General features: G+C 39.2%; 1 protein-coding gene and 1 pseudogene across 2 annotated transcripts in view; both read left to right on the top strand.

Moving 5' to 3' along the window:
- The window catches only part of LOC125390187 (interferon-inducible GTPase 1-like), a 153734-nt pseudogene that overhangs the window by 110279 nt on the left and 21667 nt on the right, over positions 1-21788 (top strand). The gene's annotated exons all lie outside the window — the stretch shown is intronic.
- LOC146891722 (interferon-gamma-inducible GTPase 10-like) lies at positions 15576-21200 on the top strand. Its single transcript, XM_087896039.1, is given in 3 exon segments — positions 15576-15725; positions 19137-20382; positions 20384-21200. Coding segments are annotated over 2 exon segments (1293 nt in total). The 5' UTR covers positions 15576-15725; positions 19137-19156; the 3' UTR covers positions 20451-21200.

The raw sequence follows: 21788 nt of genomic DNA, 5'->3' as shown, positions 1-21788 counted from the left end.
TTTTGTCACTACATTGGGAGTTATGTATGTGGTGTCACTTCTTTTCTTGACTTCATTTTTATTATCTATGCTCGTTCTGACGAAGTATTGCCAGTGTCCAGATGGGACACAGATGTGATATTTTTGAGTGTGTCCGTCAGAAAACAATTCCTCAGACGGGAGGTGTGGATGCCTCATGTAAGCTCTACATTATTCACCAGGAAGTATATTAACTGGGAGAGCAACTGCAGCTGTTTGAAACTACCACTATGCAATTGTCACCTAGATAACCAAAGCAGTAGTCCTTACACTTCAGAAACAGAGAGTAAATGAAGGACTCTCTCGAGTCTATTGGGACCGTAGTCAAAAAGATTAGGAGAAGGAGGACAGTGGAGCAGATAGAAATAAGGATTAAGTATTAAATGAACTTTGAAATGATAGGGTGGGTAAAGATGGACTTTGAAAAGATAGAATTGCTAAGTGTTCTAGTTTGCTGTTTATGTGAGAAACAAAGTTTACCTTACAAAATAGTCTATGGGCAATCACCTCCCATGATTCACTCAAATACGTGTTGGACTATTATCAGATTGCCCCACTGCAATCTCTGAGTCCTTAAAAGGACTGCAATTAACCTTGAATGAGATTTTCCTTTAGTTCCAGGCTCCTCAACCACCCAAGTACTACCCACCTGACCACCTATTCCAGCCTGGAGATTCTGCATTTTTCTTCTGCTTCAAAAGTGACTGGATTGAACCTAAATGGATGGAAAGAACCTTGCACTGTAATTCTCTTGATGCCTATGTCTGTTAAGGTTGCAGGTGTTTCTATCTGGATTCATCACTTACGCCTCAGGAAGATACCCTGGTAATTCACAGACAAGGAACCCAACCTCTAGAGGTATAAAGTGACTGAAAAACAGCCATTAAACATCAAACTTTCTAAATATAACTAAACATTGTGTTCTTGCTGTTTGAATCTGTATCATGACTGTCCTATGACTAGCAGTTTTATTGCTTTATTTTAAACCTATACAAACAGAACCTAAATGCATCTTGACAAGGAAAATAAAGGCACCCTTATCATAGGAAACACCCTGGTGCTGTCTTGTCATGAAAAACATTCCTTTTATCAACCAGGACCCATAGTTTGGACAAAAGAAAGGAAACAAATAATTTTTAGCCAGACTGGTGGAGGATACTCGGGATAGACTAATCTGACCAATCCCAACACAGTAACACAGACTTCAGTATAATCAAATATTCTTTAATGGAGTCTGATAATGGAAATTATCAGAGAAATTATCAAATGTAAGGAAAAATCCACCTAGCTATTAGATCCCACGGTAGTTACTGCTACCACAGTCTTTCTGTTACCTGTCCCAGGACATGTTATTGAACTACAAAAAGAAATTTTAAAATAGCCTACCAAATTCAAAAACTGCTACTATTGCAACAGAAATGTTAATTAAAATTAATAAAGAAATGAGATAACTTAGAACTACTGCTCTACAAAATATACTATAGACTATTACTTAAACATAATCATGGTTGTCAGTAATTTACTAGAATGTGCTGTTTAGTATCTCTGATTTTTCCCATATTATTGACAGCCAAATTGATGATCTATGTAAAGAAATAGACAAAATCTCTCAAACAAATTTTGTCTGACCAATATGGCTAAAATGGTTCTCCCCCCTCATTGGCTCTCTAATATTATTTCTGATTTTTATAATCAGGACCTGTGTCCTCCATGTCCTCTATGACATTTTTTTCAGGTCTTTATTATTATTATTATTATTAAAAATTTTTACCTCCTTCACTCCTCCCATTTCCCCCTCCCTCTGCTCCCCCTCTCCCTCCCTCTCCAGTCCAAAGAGCAGTCAGGGTTCCCTACCCTGTGGGAAGTCCAAGGTCCCCCCCCCCAATCCAGTTCTAGGAAGGTGAGCATCCAAACAGACTAGGCTCCCACAAAGCCAGTACATGCAGTAGAATCAAAATCCAGTGCCATTGTCCTTGGCTTCTCAGTCAGCCCTCCTTGTCGGTCACGTTCAGAGAGTCCGGTTTGATCACATGCTCCTTCAGTCCCAGTCCAGCTGGTCTTGGTGAGTTTCCATTGGATCAGCCCCACCATCACAGTGGGTGGGCACAGAGACTGGTCTCTAGAGGGGTTCCCAGATGTCCAAGGAAATGTCCCCAGCTTGTTCCTTGAGCAGCTGAGGAGAGGGCACTATCCTATAGCCACACTGATGAATATCTTGCATATCACCATAGAACCCTCATCTGGTGATGGATGGAGATAACGACAGAGACCCACATTGGAGCACTGGACTGAGCTCCCAAGGTCCTTATGAGGAGCAGGAGACAGAACATGAACAAGGAAGTCTATGACAGTTTTTAAGACAGTCCCCAATTAAAGATTTGACAAAGACACATCGGTCAAGGGGTGAATAAGGTGCCTGTTTGACTTCATTTGAAAGGCAGGAGCCTCTATGTTGTATTCTTAGGATAAGTTTCTATCTGTTTCTGAAATCTGCCCTGCCATGACCCATGACCTTGACTTGTTTGTGGGAACACTCAAACTCTCCCTGACCCTTGCTAATCACCCTAACCCTCCTTGACCCTCCCTGATCACCATAAACCTCCTTGATCACCCTAACCCTCCCTGGCCCTGTCTGGTCATCTTAACCCTCCCTAACCACCCTAACCTTCTCTAACCCTCCCTGATCACTCTAACCCTCCCTGGTAAGTCCAACCCTCCCTGACCTTCCCTGATCACACCAACCCTCCCTGATCACCCTCATCCTCCCTCATTACCCTAACCCTACCTGATCACCCTAATCCTCCCTCATTACCCTAACCCTCCCTCATCATCCTAACCCTTCCTGATCACATGGCAACACCATGGTGAATGCTGGGTTTTATTGTTGTTGTTTTCGTTTGGTTTTTAAATATTTTTCTGTACTTCCTCACTGCTCCATTATCTTTGCTAGTACTCCTGATTTTATCCTTTAAGAAGGCACTAAGAAATGAACTCAGAGTTACTTTCTTTAAGTGGACCAGGGAGGCAATCTGGTCAGTTTTCAGATGCACCACAATAAAAAATCAGGCTTGCTTCAAATGTGGCTCAAAAGTTTGATAGTGGTCTTATTCTCATCCAGTGGTATTAACAGAAGGGAGCATTGCTTGGTTCCTCCCCTCAAAGTGGAGAAATACTTGTAATGAAACCATATATACAAAAAGTAAAAGTACATACAAATAAACTATAACAAAAGCTGTAAAGAAAAGCATCAATTCAGAAAAGAAAACACATCAAAATAACATCAAATATCTAAACAACAACCCTAAATGACAGGAAAACGTGGGGTAGTGAATTTCAAGCCCTAAATATAAATAGTTGCCAATTAATATCACTATATCCACAAAGCTATCTTTAAAAGTTGACAGAAAAATAGAAACAGTTTAAGACAAGCACAAATTCAGACAGTTATGACTACTAATCCAATACTCCAGAACATACCTAAATGAAGAAAAGGACAGTCTCATTCATGGAAGCATAAGAAAGAAAACAATCCATGAGAAGATAATGAACAGGGGAGAAATGAGAAGGAATGCATCTTGTCCAGCACAGTGAACCAACAAACAATGGGTGGGGTGGGAGAGGATATATAATCAACCAGAAAAAGAACCAAAATTACAGAATTTGAAATGGTTTTCTTAAATGTAAGTGACTCCCAACTCACCAGTTAAAGAATGAAGAATTGCTGACTGGATTACAAAACAAAATCTATCTTTAACTGTATTTAAGAAACATACCTCATTAACAAAGATACTCACAAACTGAGGGTTGCACACACCCCCATGTCAGCTGATGTACCATTAACATCCAATACATATTAGATTCTATAAAGTTGCAAGTTTTAAATTTTCACAAAACTTTAAACATTTAAGGGGCAATGTTCTTCTAACAAGTAATATGAGATATAAATATTCACACTGTCTCGTTCACTGGGTATAACCAAAAGCTCTGAATAGATGCACAGAGGAGTTGACTGAAGGATCTAAAGAAGGTAAGAAAGGAGTATCCAGCCCTAAATAGGACATCCATTTCATACACTCCTGTCTTGGTTAGGGTTTCTCTTTTTGTGAAGAGACGCCATGACCATAGCAATTGTTATAAAGGAAAACATTTAATTAGAGTGCCTTATAGTTTCAGAGTCCATTATCATCATGGTGGGACATAGAGGTGTGCAGACAGGCATGGTGCTGGAGAAGGAGCTGAGAGTTCTACATCTTGGTTTACCAAAAAAAGGAAGTGGTCTATGTCACTGGGTGTAGCTTGAGCACAGAAGACCTCAAAGCCCATAGTAACACACTTCCTCCACAAGGCCACAGCTCCAAATAGTACCACTCCCTATGAGCTTATCAGGATCATTTATATTCAAACCACCATACCGCTCCATTCACATGGCTCAGGGAACACCCCAAAGAAGAGGCAGAAAAATTGTCAGAGTCATAGATCAGGGAAGCTGTGAAACAGTATCTTTTGGACATGGCTGGGGGTATACTCATGAACTCACAGCAGCTGTGGCTGCTGGTAAAATCCTGAGCAAGATCAAATCAACACTTCAACATGGAGAGGAAAAGGGGTCATGGAACCCCACCTGTACACGAGGGGCCATAGGCAGTTGATGAGGCTGAGGGAGGGAGAGTCAGTTTTCTTCAGTGGGGTGGACCATAGTGATCAGCCATGTTCCAATGAATGATATCTTGACCCACAAGCCTATGGGTAGCACTAGTTTGACTTAGTGGGCTATGGTCTCACCAACATAACTGTCAAGACATGAGACAAGAGCTGAGAAAGAATGACCAAAGAATATGTCAAACCTGACAGAAGAACCTCTAAGGATCTAATCCTACACAAAGAATTATAGGCCACTGGAGAAAGCTGAGAACAGAAGAGATAGATGGTCTTCTGGTTGTCCAGTGCCCAATGATCAACCCTGAAAACATACATGCAAGTAACAGTATACAGGCTGAACAGATTATGTTTGGGAATAAATATAAATATATGTGTACATATATATATGTGCTTTTATGAATGGAAAGACAATTATAAAACAAGAGGCCATGAATTTGGGGGGATGGTACATGGGAGGGTATAAAAGAGGAAAGAAAAGGGAGAAATATAGTGATTAAATTATAAACACCTCCCTCCAGAAAAAGAAAGGCCTCAGGTGCTCATACCTACACACATAATGAAATGTAATTTTAAATTAATAAGATAAATCTTCTTGAGAGAAGGCTCAATAGTTAAGAGGCACTCATCCAGAAGGCCTGAGTTCAGGCCCTAACACCCACATTGGGTAGCTCACAACTACCCACAGCTCCAACTTAGGTTTGCAAAGTCACTAACCTCACCAGGCATCTGCACTTGCTTACACACCACACACACACACACACACACACACACACACACACACACACACACACACCGCACACACCACACAAGTGCATAAGGCATTTTCCATGTAGATATGAGAACCAGAGCTCAATTTGCAGAGTTCACATAAATGCTCAGTGGATGTGGCAGCCACCTTGTAAACCTACAGTCAGAACAGAGATGGTAACCATGGAGCAAGATAGCTAGCTGAACTACCTAGACCTGCAAGAACTGGGTGCTACTGAGAGAACTTCCTTGAGAATAATGGTAGAAAAAATGTGGAAGAGTCAAACATTCGCCTGGCACGCCCACACACAAGTGGAGATGCAAGCTATACACATAAAATTATTTTAACTACAAAATACCAAAAAAACCCTCAAAAAGCAATTAAAAACTACAAGTCTTAGGAAGTACAGAAACTTAAAAGATTCTTGATCCTTTTCTCAAAAGTATATAGCTAGTTATATATGCATTTTGGATGGGGGAATTTCCAACCAGCTAAGGTGCCTGCAAATCCTGCAGGGGGCTCCATGGCTGCAGCTGAATCTCTGCCCTGCTGGGGTGGGCTATTCAATGATGTAGCTGCCTCTGAGTGACCAATGTTCCTGTAAGTAACCCACGCCCTAATAAACTCACTTATTCATGAAAGCTAGACTCTGAAGAAGTCATTTTGTTGTTGTTATTCTGTTATGATTGCATAGCTGCGGTGAGTTGATATTTGTATGTGTCTCCTCAGGTAGAATCATACAACACAACTGCTGTCTTAAATTGTAGAACCAAATGAACCAAAGATGAGTTAAGGAAGACTGGTTGTCTTGTTCTTACATTGGGTGTTGATAAACGAAAATGAGGCTATCCATGTGGTCAGTCCCCTCAATCCCATACCCAGATGTATCTGGATAGAAACTGGCACAAAAGGTTGGTGGGTTCTTGGATGGAGAATCCTGTCCATTGTCTTTAGTGGGGTGTACTACAGAGTACTGTAGCCCAAAGGAGTGGGTAATGTCCTAGGATGGCAAGGGCAGTGTTAACAGGAGGATTTGCATGCATAGTATCTGCAAGTGAAGATCCTAGATAACCCAGAACACTGTCAGAAGAGGACTACATGTAAAACCCAAACCATGTGGAGTCCCAGGTTGCTAAACTATCCTCATGTACTTGCCCACCTGAAGGGGATGACAGAGAGCAATAATAAGATCTAATAAAACCTAATAAACTCACTGACTTATTATACACGACAAGGGTGGAATCACTTATTTAGTTTGTCAATGATGTGTTATCTGGGGTAAATAGACATTTCTTCATTTCTTCCCGGGAAAAGTCATGCAAGGGTGGAAATGTTTGGGCATAAATAGCCATTGTCACAATACTCAGCTCAGTGCCACAGGCCCCCAAAAGTAATTTATATGTTGTTTTAAGTTTTTTCTTTGTTGAAGTCATTAAACCTAACCAAATGCAACCAGAGGGAGAAGAGAATTTAACTATCAGTTTACAGTCCTTCATCAAGGGAAACCAAGGCAGGAACTGAAGGAAAGAATGTGAAGGAACACTGCTTATTGGCTTGCTCAATCTGTTTTCTTAGACAACCCAGGACCACATTCCTAAGGATGGCACTCACCACAGTGGGCTGGGTCCTCCTACATCAATCATCAATCAAGAAAATGCCCCAAAGATATTTTCAGGAGCCAATCTGATGAAAGAAATCCCTCAACTGAGAGTCCCTCTTCCAACTGAGGCAATGTGGCTCATTCTCTGATCCCAACACTCTGGAATTCCCTCTTCCCAGCTCTGATCCCAACACTCTGGAATTCCCTCTTCCCAGGCAGGTCTCAGTTTGTGTCAAGTTGATAGAACCTAACCAATATATCAAATTAAGGTAAAAATCCACACAATAATATCTTAACTAAGGACAAAGAAACTTTTCCTCTTGTGCAGTTTCTGCTAATATAAGCTCAGCATATGAGTAACCTGAGTAGCCATAAAGTTTGGAAGTGATGAAATGTCTAGTCAGCATGTGGTATAGTCTTGTGTTTGTGACGCCAGCATAGCTCCTGGGAAAAACCCCATCACATTGACCAGATTGTTCAAGTTCCCTTTATTCTACCAAGTTGACTCCTTTCTCTTTTCAACCATACTTCTAATATTGAAAATCTGAGAATAACTGGGAAAGATTTATCCTTCATTAGTTTTGTTGTTGTTTGTTGTTTTTGCTTGATTGGTTTGATGGTTAGGTTTTTGTTTATTTGTTTTCTTACAGTAAAGAACATAGCAATTTCAGGGAAAAGGGGGAAACAAAATTTTTATAAAACTATCTGTGAATGGTATGTGCAATGTATTGAGCTTTTGAAGACTCAGCACAAATCAACAATGACTGTTCTTTGTAAAGAGTTCACAGGAATGCATAGAAATAATCCATTCTGGGGTAGATGTGTTTAGAGCTGCAGTGGAATGAGGGTCCTGGTTTCAAGGTCTATGGAAAATAGGACTTGAGGTTCACAATCGTTCTTAAAGATCAGAGGAGTGCAGATTACAAATACATATATGCATACATGCACACACACACATACACACACAAGCACACACACACGCTTGTGACTCTGAGATATGTCTCAGTAGCTCATTTCAGGAGAAACGATGTGACAGTAAATTTGTCCCTATGTAACAGCACTGATATGGCTCTAACATAAAAGGAATGTTCTGGAGACTCACACTTGGTAGAGCAGAACTCTATTGCAACATGAGACATATTTGCCCACAAGATAGCATGTCAGACCCACAGCATTGAGGCATGCTACAGTAGTGACTCTGGACTCTGGGGTAAAGGGACATGGTATAGCTATGTTCTATAAAGTCAATTGATAAGATAAAAGAAAATAAGCTGGAAGTAGTTGAACATTGAGTCTTGATCATGGGCCAGTGGTAAATTTAGATGCCAAGAATTCTGCAGAAAAAAGTAAGTGTTCTTCCCATGAGTACTGGTCTTTGAACAAAGCCAGAGGCTCAGTCAGGTAAGACTATTGATGGCTGCTCTTCTTCAGCGTCCTGCATAGCACTCTCCAATACTGTGAATGCTAGTCAGAAGGCAGGAAGCTTTCTGGTCAGAACCAATAGTTCTCTATGACTTGTGAATAAGTGTATGGTATTTTCAGGAATAGGTTCTTATCACCAGATTCTGGTGAATTGAGAACAATAGCAATAGACTGTATCATTCGGAGGTCTCTGGCATCTCCCTGATCAACAACTTAAGGGGAGGTATCCCACACCTGGTACTGAGTGTCTGTTTGATAAGCTATGTCTTCTTTATCTTCTTGGAAAATGATGTGGGATTTCCCTCTCTGTATTCTGTGAATACCATTGGTTAATAAAGAAGCTGTTTCAGCCAGTGGCTTAGAAGAATAGAGTTAGGCAGGGAAAACCAAAGTGAATGCTGGGAGAAAGAAGGCGGAGTCAGAGAGAAGCCATGGAGCTGCCACCAGAAAGAGACAGATGCGAGTTACCAGTCTGAAACTTGCCAATAGGCCATGAGTCTCGTGGTAAAATATAAAATAATGGAAATGGATTAAACTAAGATGTAAGAGCTATCCAATATGAAGCTAGAACTAAGAGCCTAAGCAGTGATTTAATTAATACAGTTTCTGTGTGATTATTTCGGGAGTCTCAGTGACTGGAGAATCAAACAAGTAGCCTCCTACAACAGATGAGTGTTACCCCTTCATTCCTATACACACTAACTCCAATGGAACTCCTTATGCACACATAAAATCATAGGATTCAGTATAGTGTTTCAGACATCCTCAGTTAGTGATTCCTTCCCCAACTTCCTCCTCCTCAGCCCTGCCCTCCCCATTTAATTTCACCCCATTATTCACATGCCCCTCTTCATACTATTTGTGTTCTACAAACCCCTTTGACATTAACTGTAGTTCTCTAGAAGAACACAGTCAATGGAATGAACATATGTATATTGTATAGTCATAATATGTAATAATATATTAAGGAAGTTTATATTGGAATAGGATCAACATATGAATCACAGGCTTGGAGGTTTAGAACTTGTGGGTGGCTCAATATTTGATGGGACAGGACTCAACAGTTAGGGTCGTCTCGCAATGGCTGTCTCTCACTAAGCAGGCCCTGTAGTTCTTCATGCCACAAGACTGGGTACCTCCACATCCCAATCAGGCATTGAAATTCTGGAAGCTTCCTGGAAAGCCACTGATCCAGAGTCCAAGATGGAAGCCTAGAAATGCTACTTCTGGTATCAGTGAAGGAATCAGTAACAGCAACATGGTACATCAAGCTGCAGTAAGAGGAAAGGCCAAGGCAGCACAAGTCTAGTGATCATCCCCCTGCCTTACTTTTTGGATCTGGGTGGGTCTTCCACCAACAATCAAGGCACTCAGGACACTTCTATAGGTGAGGCTACCTAACAGGTGATTCTAATTTGTGGTCAATTGGCATTAAAAACAACCGCAATACCTTCCATTAAGACTTTTCTTCCCTTCCTGCAGTGACCGTCTTCTAGATTCCTAGCTTCTATGGTTTTTCCAAGTGAATGACTCAAATCTAAAGATTCAAAGCCAGGATCTATATATGACAAACAACATTCACAGTTTGTTTCTCTGGGTACAGGTTACATCACTCAACATGTACTCAAGATGCATTCATTTACCTGAAAATCTCAAATTTGTATTATCATTTATCACTGAATAATATTCTATTGTGTACATGTATCGTATTTGATGCATGAATTGATGGACATCTAGACTCTTCATTCCCGTCTACAGTGAATAGGGTCAAAATGAACATAAAGGAGCACATAGACTATGATAGGATATAGAATCTTCTTGTTGACAAAAAATAACCAGCAGAAGATACATGAAATCTAGCCAATACCAGAAGATAACTGAGTCTGCAACAGTGTTAAGCACAAAGGCATCTGTGTTCTCTTGCAACTTACTCTCCATCCTTCCTTTCTGTGCCTTTTTTGTTGTTGTTGTTTTGTTTGTTTGGTTGGTTTTCCAAAACAGGGTTTCTCTTGTAACAGCCCTGGCTGTTCCGGAACTCACTTTATAGACCAGGCTGGCCTCAAACTCACTGAGATCTGCCTGCCTCTGACTCCTAAGTGCTGGAATTAAAGGCATGTGCCACTGCTGCCCAACTCATGCATTTATTTACTCATGGTCATGAGTCAGTTCTTCTCTGATATGTCTAAGGATGAAGACAAAGAAAATGTGGAGTCCATATTCACTGCATATTTTAAGAAGTACAAATAAACCATCAGTTTAATTGTGTTATACCTAACAACAGAAAACATTTGGGGGCTGAATCTGTAATCAGTGATGCATTTAAAAATATTGATAATATTCCATTAAGCATTGCTTAATTCACAGGAGAGTGTGAAATAGGAATTTCTATGGGTTTCCTACATCTATTGTGATTAAAAGTTTGGCTGGGTATGTTAGTCTGGGCTGACATCTGTGCTCTCTTACAGTCTGTACAACATCTATGCAGGTTCTTCTGCATTTTAGGTTCTCCACTGAGCAGTCTGGTGTTATTCTAGTAGGTATGCCTTTATATGTTATTTGGTTATTTTTTCCTTGCAGAATTTAGTATTCTTTCTTTATTCTGAAATGAAGTGTTTTGGTTAGTATGCACCAAGGGGACTTTATTTTCTGATTCACTCTATTTTGGGTTCTTGATGCTTCTTTAACCTTGATAGGCATCTCCTTATTTAGGTTAGGGAAATTTTCTTCTATGAGTTTGTTGAAATTATTTTCTGTGACTTTGACCTGATTTCTTCTTCTCCCTTTATTCCTATCATTCCTAGTTTTGGCCTTTTCATAGTGCTACAGTTTTCCTGAAAGTTTTGTGCTGGTACTTTTTCTTTTTTGTATTAAATATCTTATTTGACTGACTATCCATTTCTTGTATCATGTCTTCAGTACTAAGATTCTTTCTTCCCTCTCTTATATTCTGTTGATGAGGCTTGCCTCTGGGTTCCTGTTGAAGTTCCTAAATTTTTCATTCCCAGATTTTCCTCAGTTCATATTTTCTATATTGTTTCTACTTCCACTTCAGTTTTTGAACTGTTTTATCCCTTTACTTCCACTCTTTATTAGTTTTTTATAGATTTCTTTAAGGCATTTTCCCTTAAAGAAATTTATTTTTTCTTTAATAAATTAAAAAATTAAAAAAATTTATTCATTTTCCCTTAAAGGACCTAAATCATGTTCATAAAGGCTACTTTAAGATCACTTCCTTGTGCTTCAGCTAGGTTGCAATAAACAAACGTGTTGTGTAGGTTTGCTGGATCCTAGTGCAGACATATTGTCCTGGTTATTATCAATTGAGATTTTTACTCTGGTGTCTAAACATTTGAATTTGAAAAGATTGTATTTGTGGGTGTTGATGTCTGGTTTTGTTTTTGTTGGGTGAATATTTTGTTCTTTGGATTCTGTTCCCTTCTCTCATTCTTAGGAGGGTGTGGTGACTGTGTGTTGCCTGCTGGTCAAATCTCCAGGGATTCTAATAGTTGTAGCCACTAGAGATTACAGGTACTATGTGTTTCTAGATATTGGCAACTGACATTTAGCAACAGGAATGAGTTGTATATGGGGTTTAGGAGGCCCACAGGAGGTAGGAAAGCAGAGTGTTACACCTGGATCTGCCTGCTTTGGTTGCTGGGAATGGGGGCAGAGTGAGGAGAGGCTGAAGCAGGTGGTCAGCTGCAGACCGGGCAGGTGACTGAAAGGTTGGCTGTTCAGGAGAGGATAGAGACATGAAGATCTGCAGCTCACCTACCTGCTTCTCTGGCCAAAGTTTTGTTGGGTTTTTCTTTCTTTCATTTTTTGTTAATATTTATGCATACAAGTCATTAGATTAGCTTACGTTGAAATGGTAACAGCTGAAACACACCTGAGAGGCCTAGCCCATAGTTGACACTGAGTGCTCAGAGATGGAGCAGTCCCATAGTGGCCATCTCACACCAGAAGGATCACCAATGCTGTAGTTGCTCAGTCCTTGCTAAATACTCTTTTCAATATTTCTTAGTCATTGCCTTTCTCCTTTTGAGATGTCTCTGTTCAGCTCCATAACCCATTTTTAATTGGAATGCTTGTTTTTTTAGTTTCTACATTTTGGAGTTCTTTGAATGTTCTTTCCACTAATCTTCAGTATGCTAGTTCAGATTGTTTCCCATTATGAAGGCTGCCTAACAGTAGACAAGTTTTATTTTCTTTTGACAGTATGGTAGCATTTTAACTTCATAAAATCTCACTTGTTTGATGATCACATTTCATCAATAGATGAGGGTTCTATTGAGAAAGTTCTTACCCGAACCTATATTCTGAAATGTACTCCTATAAGTTCCCATGGAGGCATCAGGATTTTAAGTGTAACCTTGGAGCCTTTGATTACTTTAGAAATGATTCTTGAAGGATGGATGATAAAAATCAAGCTTCATTCTTCTACATGCTAAATATCCAGTTTTCCCAACACATTTTCTTGAAGACCCTATATTTGCTCCAGTATATATCTTTGAGTTCTGTCAAACAGTCTATGATTGCAGACATATAGATTTACTCCAGGACCTCTGGTCATATTCCATTGATCAATATGTGGGCTTTTGTTTCGTTTTGTTTGTGCATTAGAACCATGCCCTTGTTACTACTCTAACTTGAAATAAGTGTCTTAGTTTCCTTTTTCTACTTCTGTAAAGAGACAGTATAATTGAGAAACTTAAAAAGAAAGCATTTCTCTGAGGGCCTTGCTTAGAGTTTCAGGCAGGGAGTCCATGTCTATCATGGCCAACAGCATGACAACAGACAGATAAGCAAGGCTCTGGAGTCATAGATAAGATTTGGACACTGTACAGAAAGAGAAAATCTAGAATCTAAGAAGAACACATCAAGAAAGCAAGCAACCCAATATTTAACTGGAGCATAAACTGAAACACAGGGCTCTCAAAAGATGAAATATAAATTTTTTTTAATGTGTAACACTCTTATCCATCAGGAAATCGCAAATCAAGACTTCTTTAAGATTTTTATTTTGAGATTTTTTACCCCAGCCAGAGCAGCTGGAAACAAAAATACAAAGGGCAACAAATGCTGTTGTGCCTGTAGGGAAAGGGAAACACTCAGTCACTGCTGGCGGATGTGTAAACTTGTGTAATTTGTGTGGAAGTTCTCCAAAAAGTGAAAATAAATTTCCCTCATGATCAAGCTGTACCACTCCTGGGAATACTCCCAAAGGACTCTCTGTACTTCTACAGAGATACTTGCTCATCCATGTTCATCGCTTCTCTATTAACAATCGCCAGGAAAAGGAAACAGTTTAGATATCCAACAAGCTGAAGAATTAGTAATGAAAATGTGAACAGGAAGAGTGGGAGGGAAAAATAACACTGAAGTATTTGAAAATGTTATATGAAAGCCTACTACTGTAGAGGCTTCCTAAAATAAATCTACACACATATATATGAAAGGAGTTAAGATAGAGTTGCCTTCAAATTGGGCAACAATGCCCTTGCTAGATACCAAGGGGCAATAAATAAAGAAGCTGGTCCCAGGAATTACAGTTGTGGGCCAGTGTGGTCCCTGATCATTGCAGGTCATTGGTTAATTTCCAGAACTTAAAACTTCCAATTAGTGAAAATACCTTGTACTTGTGTTATAGAGCATGTCAAAATCAGGCTGATGCTGACCCAGAAGCTCTATTCCTACTGGTTATCTTTCATAGTGCTGTAATATACTACCAGAGAAAGGGAGTCATTAATCATACCAAGCTGTAAGCAGAGACCGTGCTTTTATTTCCCGACTACCCAGACCCAAGTAATCACATAGAAACTATATCAATTACAACACTCTTTGGCCAATAGCTCAGGTATATTCCTAACTAGCTCTTATATCTTAAATTAACTTATTTCTATTTATCTATGTATCATCACAAGGCTATGACTTATTGATAATGTTCTGATATCATTCTCCTTCAGCAGCTACATGGTGTCTCTTTGACTCCACCTACTCTCTCTTTCACTCAATCTCTTTTTCAGATTTCCCACCTGACTTTACAAAACCACTGACCAAACCAACTTTATTTGTCAACCAATAAAAGCTACATATTATACAGAAAGACATCACACATCACCCAGCTGTGAGCTACTATGTTATCTACAACAATTACTGACACCATAAGATATACAAGTGTAATGGTGGCAAAATTGTTATGGAAATAAGCAACTGTTTCCTGATCAAATTTAATACCTTCTCCACAAGATAACACCCTATCTGACCAAGAACTTAAGGCTGAACAAATCATAGACCCTAGGTGAGAATTACTATTATTTTACTGTTAAATGGATAAAGTATTAACTCACTTCCTAATGATTTATCATTATCCACATAGATTAAGGCATCACTCAACTCTTACAATGGATGCTCTTATTTTTAGAAGATGATAAACAATACAGATAATTACAGTGGTCATGATGCAGAGAATAAGACACTGAGGAATATCTTGCCTTTCATGTAGCATGAATATTTCTACCTCAAAGGCACATGAATGGTTGCAGAAGATGCAGTGAAAGGACTTAAGAGCGAAAGGTGGTGTGGATGACCACAAGAAAATGGTGTCTTTTGGACACAGCAGGGCAACTCCACAAAGAAACTCTCAACGGTAATAAGACCAAGTGCAAGACCTGTCAAACCCAACTCATAATAAATCCCAGTGGGACATGGGGGTTGAGAATGACAAAGAATTCAGGAATATGAATCTTGTGAGGAAATAAGGTTATAGTCAGAAGGGAGAGATGAGTTGTATCTTGGATGAAACTAACACTGATTGGTATCTGAATAGTCCACAGATGATGTGTGTGTGAGACTTTATTTCAAGCTACATTTGTGAAGTCAGGGATCGGTAAAATTGTCTTTCAGGGGTTTTGTGTTCCAGAGTAGCTAATAAGCTGCTGCTCCAAGTTCACCTTCAGTTTCCAAGCCCCACATTCCAAGAAAGCAAAAGTTAATAGAATGAAAGACAACTGGTAGTTTGATTTTCACTTTCCTCTTCTTGGAAATGCAGGTGATTCTGAAAAGAAACCTCATCCATACGCTTCTATGATTGGTCAGCACACACCTGGAGAGGAGAGACGGATGTCAGAGGAGCATTTAAAAGATACCCAACTGCCTTGTACTTACTGCTTTCCACAAAGGAAGCAACAGTGTGTTTCAAGCAAAGAGCCTGGAGCACAGTGGAGCGGTTCCTATAGCTGAAGTACAGTGTGAATCCATTGGACACAGGATTTTCTGGTAAGTGGAAAAGAGCATTCAGCTCTAACTTCTAACCCTTTTCTCTGAATAGATGTAGGTCTAAGGATATCTCTGTATTGTGTTAGAGTATTTTTGTGGTCTACCCAGACACTTGGCACTTACTCTTTATGAATATATTAGAACTTAGAACTCCCCAACAGACTCAAATGTCCACAAGAAACATCAAATGTTTTCCTCATATTCCTCATTCATTCTCTGATTATTAACCATACACCTGTGTGTTGGTGAAAAAGAAGTGAGGAAGGGAATAAAAGCACATTCTGCTGCCCGAGGTTCATTGTATTGTGAGAGAGCAACAGCAAATAAACCTAGACATCACGTGTAGCAAGTGCTGTGGAGAGGCAGAAGCATAAGGAAAGGATGGCAGATTATGGAGGCAGGTACATGTTTACATCCCAATGTGAATATAAATCACAATTCTGCCTAATTGAAGCAGAACCTAGAGAAAGGAAATACAGTTAATCACCATGTTATTCTCTAGTTAATAACTGGGGAACAGCAACATGGCAAGATAGCAGTCACTAAGTATAAAGTCCTGAGAGTAGAAAACAGCCAGATAACAGGGTGGCTGGGATTCAGAAGGGTAACAATAAATTTCAGAGGTATGTTGTATGTAGCATGTATACTGTATACCTTAATGAACTTTCCCTGAGGGAAATGTGGATGCTTATAGTCCCTTTTAGAATTGACTCAACATGACATGATTTCAGTGCCAATAGGAAAACTCTGGCTGTTTGATCACCCATGTTGTTACACTAACAGGAAATATAGTAGTGTGGATAACATAATCAAAGCTGAAATTGAGGAGGTCATGAAGCAGATAATGTAGGAGGAATGATCAGTTGTGATTGGATTTGGAAATAGAAATTAAGTCTGAGAACTGATTTGCTATTGGTGAGACAGAAAAGGAGGCTCCAGGACACAATCGGGATTTGCTGTCTCCTTAACCAATAATGAGGTCAGATGTGCTACCATGAGAGGTCTTGCAGCAGATTTGTGGAGAACAAAGATCTTGAAGAAAGTTGTTTCCTAATTTTCTGAGAAATCTCCAAACTGATATCCAAAGGGAATGTAACAGTTTGCACTCCCACCAACAATGTAGAAGTGTTTCCTTTACTCCACATGCTTTCCAGCGTAAGTTGTCATCAGTATTTTTGATCTTGACCTTTCTAATAGGTGTAAGATGGAATCTCAGAGTTGTTTTGATTTGCATTTCTCTGATGACTAAGGACGTTGAGCATTTCCTTAAGTGTCTCTCAGCAATTTTAAATTCCTCTGTTGAGAGTTCTCTGTTTAGATCTGTATTTCATTTTTTTGTTGGATTATTTATTTTTTTGACCAATTTCTTGAGTTCCTTGTATATTTGGAGATCAGACTTCTATCTAATGTGGAGTTGGTGAAGATCTTTTTCCACTTAGTAGGCTGCCATTTTGTCTTGTTGACCATGTCTTTTGCTTTATAGAAGCTTCTTAATTTCAAGAAGTCCTATTTATTAATTGTTTCTCTCAGTGTCTGTGCTACTGGGGTTATATTTAGGAAATGACCTCCTGAGCCAGTACGTTCAAGTGTACTTTCCACTTTTTCTTCTATGAGGTTCAGTGTGGTTGGTTTTATGTTGAGGTATTTAATCCATTAGGACTTGAGCTTTGTGCATGGTGATTAGACATGGATCTACTTTCATTCCTCTACATGTTGATACCCAGCCATGCCAGCACCATTTGTTGAATAGCCTTTCTTTTTTCCATTTCATATTTCTTTCTTCTTTGTCAAATATCGGGTATGTGGATTGATATCTGGGTCTTCTATTCAGTTCCATTGTTTTTCCTGTCTGTTTTTATGCCAATACCAGGTTGTTTTCATACTGTAGCTCTGTAGTAGAGTTTGAAGTCAGGGATATTGATGCCTCCATAAGTTCCTTTATTGTACAGGATTGTTTTGGCTATTCTAAGTTTTTTGTTTTTCCATGTGAAGTTGAGTACCATTCTTTTCAGGTCTGTAAAAAACTTTGCTGGGATTTTGATGGGTATTACTTTGAATTGGTAGATTGCTTTTGGTAAAATTGCCATTTTTGCTATGTTAATTCTACCTACCCAAGAGCATGGGAAATCTTTCTATTTTCCTGTGTCTTCTTCAATTTCTTTCTTCAAAGATTTAAAGTTCTTGTCATACAGGTCTTCCACTTGTTTGGTTAGAGTTATTCCAAGATATTTGATGTTATTTGTGGTTATTGTAAAGGATGATGTTTCTCTGATTTCTTTCTCAACCCATTTATCATCTGCGTAAAGGAGGGCTACTGTTTTTTTAGAGTTAATCTTGTATCTTGCTACATTACTGAAGGTGTTTCTGAGTTGTAGAAGTCCCTTAGTAGAATTTTTGGGGCCGCTTACCTATTCACATCACCAGTAAATAGTGAGAATTTTACTTCTTCTTTTCTTATTTGTGTTCCTTTGATCTCCTTTTGTTGTCTTATTGCTCTAGCTAGCACTTCAAGAAATAAATTGATTAGATATGGAAAGAGTGGACAACCTTGTCTTGTTCATGACTTTAGAGGAATTACTTTGAGTTTCTCTGCATTTAGTTTGATGTTGATTATTGGCTTGCTGTATATTGCCTTTATTATGTTTAGGTATGTTCCTTGTATCCCTGTTCTCTCCAAGACCTTTATCATGAAGGGATGTTGTATTTTGTCAAAGGCTTTTTCAGCATCTAATGAGATGTTCATGTGGGGTTTCTTTTTTTCAGCTTGTTTATATGGTGGATTACATTGACAGATTTTCGTATGTTAAACCATCCCTCCATCTCTGCGATGAAGCCGACTTGATCATGGTCGATGATTTTTCTGATGTCTTTTTGGAGTTGGTTTGCCAGTATTTTTTAAAGTATTTTTGCATCAATGTTCATGAGCAAGATTGGGGAGAAAAGAGGTTGTGTTTTTGTTTATTTGCTTTTGACTTATACACTCTGATCACAGTCTATCACTGAGGGACATCTGAGCAGAAACTCAGGCAGGAGCAAAAGGCAGGAACAATGGGAGAATGCTATTTACTGGCTTGATCCCACATTTGGATCATTTGCTTTATCTTACAACTCGAGAATACCTGCCCAGAGATGGTACCACCCATTGGGACTGGGACCTTAAATATCAGTGTCAATCAAGAAAATGTCCAATAGACCTGATGCATCCAGTCCAATCTGATGGGGGCAATTCTTCAAATGAGGTTTTCTCCAAAAGAACTTCATTTTGTATCTTGTTGTCAAAAAATGGCCAGCACAACATATATGGAATTAGTCACTTTTAGAACATAACTAAGGCTACAGCATAGAGAACACAGTACTAAGCATGAAGGCGTCTTCAGGCTATTGAAACTTACTCTCCCTTCCTCCTTTCAGGGACCTTTTCCAACCCAGTCATGGGTCAGGTATTCTCTGATACATCTAAGAAGGAAAACAATGGAGAATTGGTTTCGAGCTTCAACGAATATTTTAAGAACATCAAATCAGGAAGCACAATCATTTCTTCAAAAACAAGCCATTCAATTGAGCAACATCTGAAAAATGGAAACATTCAGGGGGCAACCTCTACCATCAGGGATGCATTAAAAAATATTGATAACGTCCCCATAAACATTGCTGTGACTGGAGAGTCTGGAGCAGGGAAGTCCAGCTTCATCAATGCCCTGAGGGAGGTGGGGGATGATGAGAGAGATGCAGCTGAAGTTGGGGTGGTAGAAACAACTATGAAGATAACTTCATACAAACACCCCAAATTTGAAAATTTGATTATATGGGACCTGCCTGGTGTTGGAACTCTGAAATTTCCACCAAAAGATTATCTGAAGAAAGTAGAATTCCAAAAGTATGACTTCTTCATTATTGCTTCTGCCACACGATTTACAGAGCATGAAATGGCACTTGCTAAAGTAATCACAATGATGAACAAGAATTACTACTTTGTGAGAACCAAGGTGGACTTTGATATAGATAATGAAAAGAAATGCAAACCACGTACTTTTGACCGAGAAAAGATCCTAGAGCAAATCCGAAAATCCTATCTGGATACCTTTTGTGAAAATAAAATTAATGAACCACAGATATTCTTGATCTCTAACCACAATTTATCTGACTATGATTTTCCAAGCCTAGTGGACATTCTGATAAAGGATCTTCCTGCTCAAAAGCGCCACAATTTTATGCTTTCCTTGCCCAATATTACAGAGGCAGCCATTCAAATGAAGTACAACGCTTCGAAGCAGTTTATCTGGTTGGAAGCCCTCAAAGAAGGCGTTTTGGCTACTATTCCTGCATTGAAAAGCCTCAGCGACAGTGATGTACAGAAGCTAGAAGCAAGTTTAAACCACTTCCGAGTCCTCTTTGGAGTGGATGACAAATCCCTGAAATTAATTGCTAAGGAATACCAAGTGCCTGTCGAAAAACTGAAAGAAAAACTTAAATCTCATTCATTGTTGACAAATAAGGAAAATGAAACATTAGGAGAAAAGCTTTTCAAATGTGTGGAAAAATTTCTCTCAGTTAGTGGTGGGTTCGTTGCTACAGGTCTTTACTTTGGGAAAATGTTTTACTTTCAATCTCTTTTCCTTGACACAGTGGTTCAAGATGCCAAAGTTCTCCTTAGAGAGGCATGCCAAGAATAGCTCAAATTCAACTCACCCACAGCTGCTGATTATGACAATATCAAATGATTAATACCAGGGAGGCATTAGAATAAATTACCCCCTCTGACACCTTTTCTAGCCAATCCACTACCACAAGACAAAACAAAAGGATACTGGTCATGTGAATTAATATGTCAGAACCTGACAATCTTGCTTCAACTCTTTATGTTCACCTACATCTTCATTCAAGTCTTTCAACTACACACACAAACTTGAATACACACACACAGAGAAAGGGGGGGAGGTAGGAGGGAGGATGAGCTCTGTGTCACTTCTGTACATGCTTACAATGATTTTCTGTTGCAACATTAACCTCTCTGGAACCTGTGCACACATATTTCTTACTTTTCATGCACCTTGCTCTGTTGTTCTCATAGTGTCTCACAACACACACACACATACAAACACAAACACACACACACACACACACACACACATGCATACACTCATGCACATTTACTTAAAAGTTACTTCTACCCTCATTAAGTCTGAATTAAAAAAGAGTGACTAGCCATGGCTAAAGGGAGACCTTAAGACCAAAGTCAAAAGAAACCATAGCAACCGACCACAAGTTTCTTAATAACCTATCAATTCCTAAAACTCCTCATCAGAATCCTTCTAGAGACAGTAAAGAATATCTATAATTCTATGCCAGAACCAGCGGAGAACCCTGAGTTCCCTCTGTCTGTCATTTCCTATCTTGACAATGATGGTAAAGAACTACTTTGATTCGAATATGATGCCATAAAATAATACTTAATAAATTGCTGATTACAAAGAGTGTCTGCTATTGGTATGTGACATTCCCAGTATACACATGACACACTCATGTTGGTTGTTGGCAGTGTTACTTTTGTTTGATGATAATCTCAGATCCTGTTCCTTGGCCCAACACTTTGTTTTCCTCAAAATAAAATGTGATAATCAGTAACTGAGTGAAACGTCTGGAAGAGACACAGAAGAAGGCACTGATTTGACAGTTCAGCTGCAATAATCTCCTGTAGACCTGGCTCTCATACTGCTGTGCACTGGGCATCTAAGATCCAGTGCCACCAGTCAGGTCCTTGAGATCAACCACCCTTGTGTCCACACAGGACTTACCTTACTGCATAGGTCGCCTTTTCTTGCTCTTTCTGTGAAAGTATCTCTCCTGTCGTTGTATGGTCCTCATGACCTCCGGTAGCCATTAGAACCTCCCCAAATCTCTTCCTCCAATATCATCCTAAGTAGTTTGTTATTAATAAATTCGTTTCACATAGTAGGAGTGTAGTGCAAGTATTGAACCTAAGATACTCATTTCCAAAGGAAAAAACTCAGAATATTTTCAAGTTCAATAGAGATAAAATTGAGTATCCATTAGCAAAAATTA

Source organism: Myodes glareolus, chromosome 13, assembly GCF_982192425.1.
Source record: "Myodes glareolus chromosome 13, mMyoGla1.1, whole genome shotgun sequence".
NCBI lineage: Eukaryota > Metazoa > Chordata > Mammalia > Rodentia > Cricetidae > Myodes > Myodes glareolus.
Note: the sequence above shows the minus strand (reverse complement) of the source record. Positions and strands in the feature narration are given on the sequence as shown.